Raw genomic sequence first — 13400 nt, 5'->3', positions numbered from 1 at the left:
ACAAAAGTTCGCTGCTGAATGCCATACATGTCAGCAAAGCAAGTATTTAGCGCAATCTCCTGCTGGATTGTTACAGCCACTTCCGATTCCGGACCAAGTTTGGGACGATATATCGATGGATTTCATAGAAGGCTTACCGTACTCCAATGGGTTTGATTCTATCCTAGTGGTGGTGGATCGTTTGTCTAAATATGGCCACTTTGTTCCACTTCGGCATCCTTATACAGCCGCTTCAGTCGCTGCCATTTTTGTTAAAGAGATCGTTAAATTACATGGTATTCCAAAGTCAATTGTTTCCGACAGGGACAAAGTCTTTCTCAGCCTTTTCTGGAAGGAGCTCTTTAAATTGCAAGGGACAACACTGAAATACAGTTCAGCTTATCATCCACAGACGGATGGCCAAACCGAGGTACTTAATAGATGTTTGGAGACATACTTAAGATGTTTTGTGAGCTCTCGGCCATCACAATGGGTCAAATGGTTGGCTTGGGCGGAATATTGGTACAATACATCATACCATTCAGCAGCAGGAATGACACCTTTTAAGGCTCTATACCACCGAGACCCTCCACCAGTAATACGGATTGAAGGCAACCAGACTATTGTCTCCGCTGTGGAGAAGAACTTACAGGACCGTGATGACATTTTAGAGCTGCTAAAGATGAATTTACAGCGTGCCCAACAGAAGATGAAATTTCAAGCTGATAAAAAGAGGAGGGATGTTCACTTTGCAGTGGGAGACAACGTCTATGTGAAGCTTAAACCATATAGACAGCAGACTTTGGCAAAAAGAAAGAATCAGAAGCTGGGACCACTCTTTTTTGGACCATTTCCGATACTGGCCAGAGTGGGTTCGACAGCCTATAAATTGTTACTGCCATCTCAAGCGAAGATTCACCCAGTTTTCCATGTTTCCATGCTGAGACCGGCTTTAGGTCCGCACCAAACAGCCATTCCTTTACCCTCCAATTTGACTGAAGAGCTGGAGTGGCTTCTTGAACCTGAAGCGATGCTAGATTTGCGGCCGGGAACTCAGTTTCAGCAGCCACAAGTGTTGATAAAGTGGCTACATCTACCAGAGTTTGAGGCCACTTGGGAGGATTTGGGAACCATTCAGCAGCAATTTCCAGATTTCCACCTTGAGGACAAGGTGCGTCTTTGGGCCGGGGGTAATGATAGGCCACCCTTGACCTATGTGTACGCTAGGAGAGGCAAAAGGAATGACAGGTCAGCAGGTAGTTAGAGGGGTTGGGGTACCGTGTATGGGGGAACATGATAGAATAGTTGAGCCTTAGTATAAAGGGAGAGGAATATGTGTATTGTGTGTGTGTGGAGAGTAGTAAGACTTTCTTGTATTGGAGAGAATCCCAGCTCTCGAATTCTGGGTATTTCAATGAAAAGGCAGTAGAGGAATTCAACATTCTGAATTCCAGTTTAATTCTGAAACTAATCACTACTATTAACATACCAGAAGGATAGGTAGTTTGGTGGACAAAGCCAAGCTGAATCTCTGTCATCTGTTTTGTGATTTGGCTCAGTCATTATGGTCAAGAGTGTGGGGTGAGTTTGGCTTGAGTTGGTGCCTCCCGAGTTCTTGTTGTCAGATGTTTTGTTGTGGTGTAGTGGGGGATAAGTGGTTGAATAAACTTTGGGGGGCTACGATGTTGGCTTGTTTCTGGGAAATTTGGTTAGTGCGAAATAGCAGAATTTTTGATGATAAGTCTTCTCTCTGTGATCTTATTTGGGAGAGGGTTAAGTTTTGGTTTGCCACTTGGGTGTACCGTACAAAGGGTTTTGAGGGGTTATCTTTCTTGGATCTTACTAGAGAGTGGAGTAGTTTCTTGATTGTGTAGCTGGAGTTGTATGTTTTTTCTTGTTTCTATTATGTTTGTTACCACGATTTTCTTCCGCCATAAATGAGGCCTATCTATATATGCGAGAGGGGGCCAGACTAAGTCATTGGCCTCTGTCTCTCTTTTCAAAAAAAAAAAAAAAAAGAACGAGTATTTGATTTCCTAGTAAACAAGCTTGGACTCATCATTATCTATAGTCCAACTTGAGGGGAGTGTTGAAAGATAATAGGAAATCAAATCCTATTATTTGATTATAGCTGTTATTTCTTAGTTTCCTTATTTATAGGATTTGTACTTAATTGTGTTTATTGTATTTTATTCTGTAATTAAGGGTATGGGTTGTATAAACCCTATAAATATACCTACTGTATAGATGAAAAGATACACAAAAATAATAAAGATTATTTTTTCCATACCGAAATTCTTTAGAATGATAGATCTCCAATTAGGTACACCTATGCATAATGAAAGTAACTGTAATAATAATAAGGGGAGTTTGATAGAGAAGATTTGTTTAGTGGGATGGTTATGGAAAGTTGTACTTTCCTAGAATCATATTTATTTTGGGTAGGTAGGTTTGAATGGAAGGTTGTGAGTAAAAAGAATAAGGAGTGTGTGTAGGGTATGTTGATTATTATGTATTAATCCTTGGCTTTAGGAGAGAACCAGGACTCTCAAAACCTTGGATACTATTGTTTGTTTATATTTCAATTCAATAAAGCACACTCCAATTTCATCCTCATTCAACCTATTGTTTTCATTGCTATCTGTGAGCATATCAAATGGTATCAGAGCAGTGTTTGGGACACATGGTTGCATGGAAAATCAGATTGAATCTTTGGAAGAGGTGGTTTCAGCAATCCAGGTGCAATGAAGACGATGGTCACTTAGTTTGACCAATACCTTTGGTAGCCAAATGAGATTACCAACGTTGAAAGTTAGGTGCGGTCCTTGGGCAAGGCTATGGAGCCATTTGGTGAAACAAGAGACTTGTCTTCTTGCTGGGAACCTATCCCACATCCTTGTTGGGATATTCAACCTTGACGTATTGAATATTAGCTTTTGATAGTGATAATCCACATCAGACATGTTTCATTCATGGTTGTGCTGATGGGATTTATAATGTTGGTTATGGGGTTGTATTATTATGTGTTTTTTGGTGTTTTGACTAGTTAGTCTCCTTTGGATGTAATAAGTTCATGACCAAAATTGTTTGTTTCTTATAAAAGAAAATTATTACATAAAATATTACATGTGCTTTCAAGATTTTGAAATCGGTGCAATTGTTGTTTGGAATCTTATAAATTCTTAACCTAGGGTAGGTTTTTAATATGATTGAATGTTTAGATCCTTTAATGTTTAATCATGATTTTCTAAAAGTCTAAACTGTTAAATCTTGTGCTAACAGTACTGCTAATTTGATACGAAGTAACCTTTTTTTTTTTAAACTTTCTAAATGTTGCCCAGTATTCTCCTTTGCAGTGTGTCATAATTTGTCATTGTAATGACCATTTTTCACCAAATTTAGTTCTTCATTTTGATTCCTTGTTTTGTAGAGTAAGAGATCCAAGGACCAAAACTTGACATCGATGTGAGTGGTGCTTTCTTGACTTTCTTTGGGAGATTTTACCTTTTATTGCCTTAATAATTCTTAGTGCAAGTTTTAAGTTAGCATGTTAAATGTTGCAGTTTCAGAATAGAAGAAATAAATTCAAATGTGGATTTCTTGAAAGAAAAATGCCTTAGGAGATCGCCAAGGGGGACCTCAACTGAGTCGGAAACTAAGAGCTATTGTTTGAAAGTTGCATCCGAGAAAATCTTTTCAAAAAGGTTCCACTCCCAAAAAAGAGGCTACTTTGAATTAGATTCACCAAGTTCATTGAAATCCAAAACGAAACTTTCACTGGATGAGGATAGCAACACAAAATCTATGCCCTTAAAATCTAATGATCGAGTTCTGTCTTCTGAAAAACGTATAAGGTCTCCCAGGCAAAAATCAACTACGGAAGACAATACTAGTAAAGATATTGAAAAAATAATATCTGAAATATCCAATGAAAATGGCATGAGATCTTGTAAAATTTCCTCAACATTAGCTTCAAATGAAAGTATCAGACTGAGCACATCTGATAAATTGTCTGCTTTGTCAGAGGATTGTACGTCTATGAGTAATTTGACATCTTCTAGAGAATTTGAAGTATTGTCATTAGGTGGGGAGGCAGAATATGACTTAATTGATTTTCCTGAGCCATATGAAAAGCAACTTCCAAAGAAAATTAAAACGTCAAATTTTGCAAAGAGCAAACTGAAGAAATCCAATTGTTCTTTTTTCGTTGGAGATCCTATTCCTGACGATGAAGCTCGAGAAAGGTGGCTCTGGCGTTATGAATTGAAGGTAATGGACCAAGACTATAACTATTCTTGTCTCTGTTGTTTTATTGGAGTTGATTTTTCAATTAAAATTGAAGTTTTCATTTTAAAAGTGGTATGCATATAATTATATTACGCTCATTTTTATAGCTCTTTTGAAATATATTAGTTGCATCTTATATGGTTACTAGTATAATAGCTTTTGCTTCACGTATCTTTATATTTTAATTAGCCTACTTCCTACCATTTATGTTATTGAAAATTACTTCTTAACATGGAATCAAAGCTTTCTATATAACCAAAGCTTTCTATATAACCAAAGCTTTGTATCGTTCCTACCATTTGTGTTATTGAAAATTACTTCTTAACGTGGTTACTGCAGTGAATTTTGTATGTTCTTTAATTTTAAATAACCAAAAGTTTATTTGGCAAACAAATTCTCTTACTATGTGGCTTTGCTATCTTATCTTGTATTTGAAGTTTTGTCATAGATATTGACTGTTCTACTTTGGTACTTGCAGACACAACAATCCCATGATAAAAAATCGAAACAAAAGTAAGTAATAATAAATACTCAATTCTGTTAGGTAATTTTGTTGTCTTCTTTACCAGTTTAAATTCTTTTTGAAGTTAGAATTCGATATATTATGAACAAGTATCATGAATACATTGTAGTGATGATGAAGAAGACGAGGTAGTTTTGAATGTGGAATGTCATTTCGCTCAAGCTAATATTCGAAATTGCATATATAATCTTGGAGATTGTGCTTATATACAGGTAACTGCCTTTACATTACAGTACATGTCGTCGCTAAAAATGATTTTCTTTTGGGGTACATATTTGTTAGATATTGTCTTTCTTATTTATCATTTATCGTATGCATCTTAAAGCTTCAGTTTAATAAAAAGTTGTAATATTGTTGTGTTCATCTAACCATCTATCCGATCATACTTCTCTTGGATAACAATGATCACTTATGGTATCGAAACAGAATGGATGCATTTGTGGAAAAACAAACCAACTTCTTGCTGCATTTTTCGGAGTTTTAATTTTGTTTATCTCTTTCAATATTTTAGGACGAGTGTGTCAATATTTTATTTAATCTTATGCATTTGTTTTAGGGTGACGGTAAAAAGAAACATATTGGCAGAATTGTGGAATTTTTCAAAATTACAGATGGTGAGAAGTACTTCAGAGTCCAATGGTTTTATCGTGTTGAAGATACAGTGAGTTAATTAGTCTTTTTATTTTTTATTTTGACTTGGGAATGTCAAAGTGCATTTCTATTAATTGTTACTTTCCATTTTATTGTATTGAAGATACAATGAGTTAATTATTTTTTTTTGTTCTTTCTTTGTCCTGGTTGTGTAAAAATGCTTTTTCCACTGCTATTTATTTCCTTTTTGCATACGTTTGTCAGGTTATCAAAGAAGAAGGTGCTTTCCACGACAAGAGGCGTTTATTCTATTCTACCATAATGAATGATAACGTATTAGATTGCATTATTTCAAAAGTGATTGTTACAAAAATAACACCTCGGGTATGGTCTCAATTATTTTAGTTTGTAGCCTCTTGAATCAAGTATCTTTTCTTGTTCTCTTGTATGGCTTGACCCTTTGATTTTTGTCGTAGGCTAGGCACTTTAAAAACCATAAGAATTCTTGTGTTTTGACAAATTTACCTCCAACACTTTCAATCGGTTTTGCACTTGGTCCCCAAATGTGTAGAAACTACCATTTTGCTTCCTAATTTTTCTTCTTATTTCAATCAGTCTAGTTTTTCAATAGAAAATTAGCTATTTGATTTTTCATTGTTTGCTTATTGAATAATGTTTTCATTTTAGTTTTTCATAATTAGGTAATTTGACAATTACTAAATTATGGTCATTTTTCTTCTGTCTTACTTATCAGTTGAGCTAATCTGGCATTAAGTAATTTATCAGGAGGCAATATGATAGGGAAAGATGCAAAATAAGTTGCATTTGAAAGCAGTAACTTATATTTTCCCTTTTAGTTATTTTTGCATCTTCAAGAACTATTTTCTTGGTATTTATGCAGGTAGGGCTGAAAATAAGCTCCATTGCCCCATCTGATTTTTATTATGACATGGAATACTGTGTTGACTATTCAACTTTTCGCTCCATTGAGATTGGTAAGTTGTTTCATGCGCATGATGAGCAATGGAGAGGAAAACTCTATTGTTTTACTGATTTTCATTATTATGAAATAAAACCTGAGAATAAATAGAAGAGATATAACAACATGCTGTGTATCAATTAAATCTCTTTTATTCCAGCAAAATAATCCCTCAGATGAAGGGATATATACATTGAAAATAAGAGAGTGATATCAGGATGTTTAAAACCTATTTTTATAATTTTTTTTTATCAAAACAGAATAAAAAATTAAATAAATGAAAAAAATATCTCATCCCTAAAAATTAGGAATCAGATCTCAACACTCCCCTAAAGTTGAGGAATAGATAATCATTCCCTACTTGGAAATCAACTTTTCAAATCTTGGTCTTGGAAGAGCTTTTGTTAGAATATCAACCTGAAGATGGGAAGGAACGTGGATCAATTTCAGAATCCCTTCTTCAACTTTTTCTTTAATGAAATGATGATCCAACTCTTCATGCGCAGTCCTATCATGGTGAACAGAATTTTTAGCAATACTAATTGTAGCGAGATTGCCACATAAGACCTTCATTGGCCTTGTTGTTGAGATCCTTAACTCATCAGGTAATCTTTAACCACATTCCTTCACATATGCCTTGAGATAAAGCCCTATACTCTGCTTGAGCACTACTCCTTGCAACAAAAGATTGCTTCTTGCTACGCCGCTATACTAAGTTTCCCCACACATACGTGCAAAAGCCATTAGTTGATCTTCAATTTGTAACAGAACCTGCCTATTTTGCATTTGAATAGATTTAACTTCATTTTTTGAAAGAATATCCCTGTATAAGGGGACATCTTTAAGTATCGAAGAATTCGATAGACTACTTCAAGATGTTCTTCATTTGGCTTGCTCGAGAACTAACTTACAACACTTACCGGATAACCGTTGTCAGACCTTGTGTGTGAGAGATAAATTAGCTTTCCTACAAGTCGTTGGTACCTCCCTATACCAACAAGAGGACTATCCTCCTTTGACCCAAGTTTGTAATTAGATTCCATTGGAGTGTCAGTTGGTTTGCACCCTAGGATTCCTATTTCTTTCAACAAGTCTAGGATTATACTTTTGTTGTGAGACCACTATGTCTTTCCTTGAATGTGTCACCTCCACACCTAGGAAATATTTAAAAGTACCTAGGTCTTTGATTTCAAACTCTCTTGCAAGAACTTTCTTCAAGTGGTCAATTTCTTCAATATAATCTCTTGTTGTATTGATGTCGCTAGCATACACAATAATGATAACAATTTTCCTTTTAGAAAAGAATTTTGTGAATAAGGTATGATTTCCCTGCCACTGTGTATACCCAAACTACTTTTGAGAACCTGACAAACCATACCCTTGTGTATACCCAAATTGCTTTTGAGAACCTGTCAAACCACGCTCTTGGAGATTGCTTAAGTTGTATAGAGATTTTTGAAGCCTGTAGACTTTGTTATCATTGTTTTTTGTTTCAAATCCAAGTTGGATTTTCATGTATACTTCATCTTCCTAGTCACCATTGAGGAAAGCATTTTTACGTCTAACTGATGAGGGGCCAATCTAGAATTGCCGCCAAGGTTAACAACACTCTAATAGTATTGAGTTTTGCAATTGGAGCAAACATCTCTTGATAGTCGATACCGTAAGTTTGAGTGTACCTATACGAATGAAATTGTACCTATAAGTTTGAGTGAGTTTGGCATCCAATGGTGTATGCCTCAAAAATGCAAACAGTTGCTGGCTTGCAAGCTTAGAGGAGGCATAAGGACCTCTAGGTTGTGGTCGACAGTAGTTTTAGCTATCCTATTGGCTGTGGTTAGAAAGGAATGGTCGGATATTTGAAAATATAGAAAACAAAGTAGAGGACTTGTGGGAGAAGATCAAATTTTGGGTTGCATCGTGGGTTTATAAAACTAAAGGTTTTGTTGATATTTCTTTCCAAGATCTCAACAGAGAGTGGGGCTGTATTTTGTTTTAATATTCTATATATTTGGCTTGGGAGCTTTGATGTCTTATTGTATGATCTTTTGATTGTTCTAATCGTTGTGTTACCACGGTTTTCCTCCGCCATAAGTGAGGCTCCCCAATAAATTTGGGAGGAGGTCAGTCTAAGACATTTGACCTTTGTCTCTTTTTCAAAAAAAAAAAAGAAAAACAAAAAAGAAATTGTATATTTCGAATCATACATGGTACTCCTATAGAGTTTATACAGAATAATCTACATAAATGCTAAAAAATATAATCCTATAAATATGGAAAATATATACAACAGTTTGCTACAACTAATATCAAATTGTTTTGTGATTTGATTTTCTATTTGTCAACACTCCCTCTCAAGCTTGACTATAGATGTTGATGAGTCCAAGCTTGTTTGTAAGGAAATCGAGTTCTTGTTCAGGCAGTCTCTTGGTTAGTATATTAGCCAGCTATTGATTAGTGTGCACATTTTAATATTGATAACTCCATCAATTTTTTCTTTAATAAAGTAGTGATCCACTTCTACATGCTTGATTCTGTAACGATGTATGAGGTCTATGTTGATGGTGAACTTGTTGTCACAATAAAGTTGAATGGGAGCTTCGTATTCGTCCTTTAATTCTTCCAAAAGTCATTTTATCCAAATTGCTTCGCATACTCCGTGGGCCATAGCTCTGTATTATGCTTCTGCACTGCTTCTTGCAACAACTATTTGCATTTTAGTCAACCATGTTACCAAGTTACCCCATAGTAGGGTACAATAGCCAGATGTGGATTTTTTTGTCATCAATTGGTCTGGCCCAGTCAACATCCATAAACACTTCAACATTTCGTTCATTCGTTTTCTTGAAAAATAGTCCATTAGTTGGTGTTTGCTTTAGATACCTCAAGATTCTATACACAACATTGAGATGACTTTGACAGGGATCATGCATAAACTGACTTACTAGACTCACAGCAGAGGCAATGTTTGGTCTAGTATGTGAGAGATAGATAAGCTTCTCTACCAACTGCTGGTATCTTCCCTTGTCAATTGGATCTCCTTCAAACATTTTAGTCTTGTCTCTGAGTTCAGTTGGGGTTTTTCTAGGCTTGCTACCTAGCATCTCGATTTCCTTTAAGAGATCAAAAGTGTATTTTCTCTGTGTTACAGCAATACCTCTTTTGTTTCTAGCAATTTCCATACTCAAAGTATTTTAGTGCCCCAAGGCCCTTGATCTCGAACTCCTTTGCCATCATTTCTTTGATTAGATTCATCTCCTTAGTATTATTTCCAGTGACAATTATGTCGTCGACATACACAATCAGGATAGTCTTTTTTTCTTTTCCTGATTGCTTAGAGAATAGTGTATGATTGGTTTGGCCTTGTGCGTACCCAAGACTCTTGACTACCTTTGAAAAACAATCAAACCATGTTCGAAGAGATTGTTTTAAGCCATAGTGTGACTTGTTGAGTTTGTAGACAATCTTTGCACTAGGAGTTTCTTCAAAGCCTGGAGGTCGACTCATGTAGAATTCCTCTTCAAATTCACTATTCAGAAATGCATTTTTTACATCTAGCTGATGTAATTCCCAATCCAGGTTCACTGCTAGTGGGAGTAGGACTCTGATGGCATTGAGCTTGACAACAGGGGCAAAGGTCTCAGTGTAAACCCTATTGCTATCAACCGTGCTTTGTATTGCTCGGTAGAACCATTAGCATTCTACTTGACAGTAAACACCCATTTGCACCCTATAACACTTTTATCATGTGGTAATTCCACCAACTTCCAAATATCATTCTATTTAAGTGCTTTCATCTCTTCAAGTATGGCTGCTTTCCATTCAGGAATATTAAGAGCTTCTTCAACATTCTAGGAATAATAATATCTGACAAACTTGAGGTGTAAAATAAGAGATAACTTGGAGATAGGATGTTGAATGCAAGATCTAGTTCCTTTCTTTAATGCTATAGAAACATTTAGTTTGGAATCAGTGTTTGAATGATGATTACCTGACATATTTGAAGATGGAGGTTCTACCACCGGATTGGTTTCTTGACTGTGATAAGGATTCATGATTTGATTATTTCTTTGGGATGTATGTCTTATAGAATAGACACGCAACTCGTTGTTGGTTTTGCTTGGGAAGACTTGTTTCCGTTTCATGTCCGCCTTAGATGGGGTGATATCATTTGACTTACGATCAGTCGTATTTTGAGTAGAATTAGGAACAACTGAATCATTTTGAAGAGATGAAGTTATGGGAAGAGATGGAATTATGGAAGGTTGATTTACGAGTAGTTCTAACCCCCACGACCACTGAGCTTCTTGCTCTTGATGAATGTTGTTCTCCCCCTTAAGCGAGGTGGGAGAGAAATAAGGAGTGTTTTCAAAGAAACTAACATCACTTGAGACATATATCTTCTTCGTAAGAGGACAATAGCACCGATAGCCTTTTTGAGTGGGAGAATAACCAAGGAAGATTGTCTTAATGGCTCGAGGGTCAAGTTTATAATGACCTCGAGTATGAACATGAATAAATGCTGCAAGCCAAATGTCTTGACAAGAAGAGTGTTTGTGGAAATATGAGGGTAGGAAGTATGAAGAATGGAGTAAGGTGTCTTAAACTGAAGTGGGCGGCTAGGTAGGAGATTAATGAGGTAGGTGGCTGTTAGGATGGCATAGCCCCAAAGGTACTTAAAAACATTCACGGTAAACATGAGAGCTTGAGCTACTTCTAATAGATGACAATTTTTTTTTTTCCAGCAAGACCCTTTGTTGAGGAGTATCAACACATGAGCTTTGATGGATAATGCCATTTTGTGGTAGGTAGGGACCTAAAAGTAATTGAAATATTCGGTGCCATTATCTGTTCGTAGTATACGAATGGGTGTCTGGTATTGTGTTTGAATCATATGGTGAAAATTTTAAAAACCTGACATGTTTCAGATTTGTGCCGAAGAAGGTAAACCCAAGTGATACGTGTGTGAAGAGTACTGTGTTGGTAACTTTTTGGGCAATTTGGTTGGAGAGAAATAGCAGGATTTTTGAAGACACTTATTGTACAGTGGAGGTTCTCTGGGATAAGATCAAGTTCTGAGTTGCCACTTGGGTTGATAGATCAAGAGGCTTTGAGGGGGTTGCTTTTCAGGGTCTTTGTAGGGAGTGGGTTAGTTTGTAGCTATAACAACTTATGGGGAGTGGGGGTCGTTGTGGGTTTTCTAGGCCTTGTCTTATATTTTTGTTACCACGGTATTCCTCCGCCATAAGCGAGGGTTCTCAATGTTATTGAGAGGAGGTCAGTCATTGACCTCCGTCTCTTTTTAAAAAAAAAAAACATTATGAACTAGCATTTACCTTGAGAAGTAGTAACTTTTGAGTATCCCCATTTGTCACTGTGGATTAGGGAGAAATGGCTGGTCAGTGTATAAGATTTTTGGGAAAAAGAAACTCGTGTATGTTTAGCAAGTTGGCAAATATCACATTGTAAAGAAAGAAATTTTTTATTGATAAATAATGATGGAAACAAATGTCTTAAGGTGCTAGAATTTGAAACTGTAGTTTAGGAGAATAATCATCTGTATATATATTAATGTGCCAATCGACATATTTATAGATTACATCACCTAACAGATTTGAAATATAAAAGCCATAAAAATAGGAACTAACAACAACTAATTCCTATTTCTAAGGAAACAACCTAAGACTAATTACTTTCTAATTTTTTCACGGTAACTTACACTCCCCCTCAAGTTGGTATGTAAATATCAAACATACCCAACTTGTTTACAAGTAAATCAAAAATAGGTTTAAATAATCATTTTGTAAGAATGTCTGCAATCTGATCTTCAGATCTTACAAATGGTATACAAATTATTCCTGCTTCCAGATTCTCTTTTATAAAGTGTCGATCAATTTCTATATGTTTGGTCCGGTCGTGTTGCACAGGATTATGTGCAATACTTATGGCAGCCTTGTTGTCGCAAAACAACTTCATAGGCATACTAACTTGTAGCTTCACCTCTTTAAGCACACGGTTTATCTACAAAATCTCACATATTCCGTTAGCCATAGCTGTATATTCTGCTTCTGCACTACTCCTTGCAACCACACTTTGTTTCTTGCTTCTCAAGTCACTAAATTTCCCCAAACAAATGTCCAATATCCCGAAGTAGACTTCCTATCTGTGATCGAACCTGCCCAATCAGCAACAATAAATGCTTCAACTCTTCTGTTATTATTCTTCTTGAAGAGAAGACCTTTACCAGGACTACCTTTTAGATACCTTAAAATGCGATAAGCAGCTTCAAGATGTTCCTTGTAAGGGCGATGCATGAACTGACTTACCATACTCACAGCGAAAGCAATATCAGGTCGAGTGTGAGATAGGTAGATAAGCCTCCCAACAAGTCTTTGATAGTGTTCCACATCTACTAATCTTCCTTGGTGAATTTCACCAAGCTTCTTGTTCGGATCAATAGGAGTGTCTATTGGACAACACTCACTCGTTCCTGAATCTTTTAACTGATCAAGAAGATATTTCCGTTGGGAAATAACAATCCCTTGTTTGGACCGTGTCACTTCCATAGCCAAAAAATATTTCATCTCTCCTAGATCTTTTATCTCAAACGCCTTGGAGAGTTTGTTTTTCATTGCTTCTAATTCTTCTAGGTCATCCCCTGTGAGGAGAATATCATCAACATAGACAATTAGAACTGCAATTTTTCCATTGTTCGAATGACGAGTGAACAAAGTATGATCAGATTGTGCTTGAGAGTAGCCTTGTTTTTTTACCACTTGAGTAAACCTCTCAAACCACGCTCTTGGTGATTGTTTTAACTCGTAAAGAGCCTTTTCCAGCTTACACACTTTTGTGCCAAATTTGTTCTCAAAACCTGGTGGAGGAAGCATATACACTACTACTTCCAATCTTCCATTCAAGAAAGCATTTTTCACGTCGAGCTGTCGTAAATGCTAGTCCAAATTGGCTGCAACAGACAACAAAATTCAAACAGTATTTAGCTTGGCAACTGGAGCAAACATCTCGGTATAGTCAATACCA

The 13400-nt window shown here is 36.3% G+C and overlaps 1 protein-coding gene across 3 annotated transcripts in view; it reads left to right on the top strand.

The window, feature by feature from the left end:
• The window catches only part of LOC133777716 (DNA (cytosine-5)-methyltransferase CMT2), a 65300-nt gene that overhangs the window by 9140 nt on the left and 42760 nt on the right, over positions 1-13400 (top strand). For all 3 annotated transcript variants that reach the window (XR_009868783.1, XR_009868784.1, XM_062217430.1), the window contains exons 2-8: positions 3410-3444; positions 3543-4248; positions 4745-4779; positions 4899-5001; positions 5346-5450; positions 5645-5764; positions 6282-6375. Coding sequence is in view for 1 of the 3 variants with exons in the window: in XM_062217430.1 (XP_062073414.1) it covers positions 3410-3444; positions 3543-4248; positions 4745-4779; positions 4899-5001; positions 5346-5450; positions 5645-5764; positions 6282-6375 (1198 nt within the window). In the remaining 2 variants the exon portion in view is untranslated. The remainder of the gene's footprint in view (positions 1-3409; positions 3445-3542; positions 4249-4744; positions 4780-4898; positions 5002-5345; positions 5451-5644; positions 5765-6281; positions 6376-13400) is intronic.

The sequence above is a fragment of the Humulus lupulus genome, chromosome 5 (assembly GCF_963169125.1).
Source record: "Humulus lupulus chromosome 5, drHumLupu1.1, whole genome shotgun sequence".
Classification (NCBI taxonomy): Eukaryota; Viridiplantae; Streptophyta; class Magnoliopsida; order Rosales; family Cannabaceae; genus Humulus; species Humulus lupulus.
This window is presented reverse-complemented; position numbering and strand designations above follow the sequence as displayed.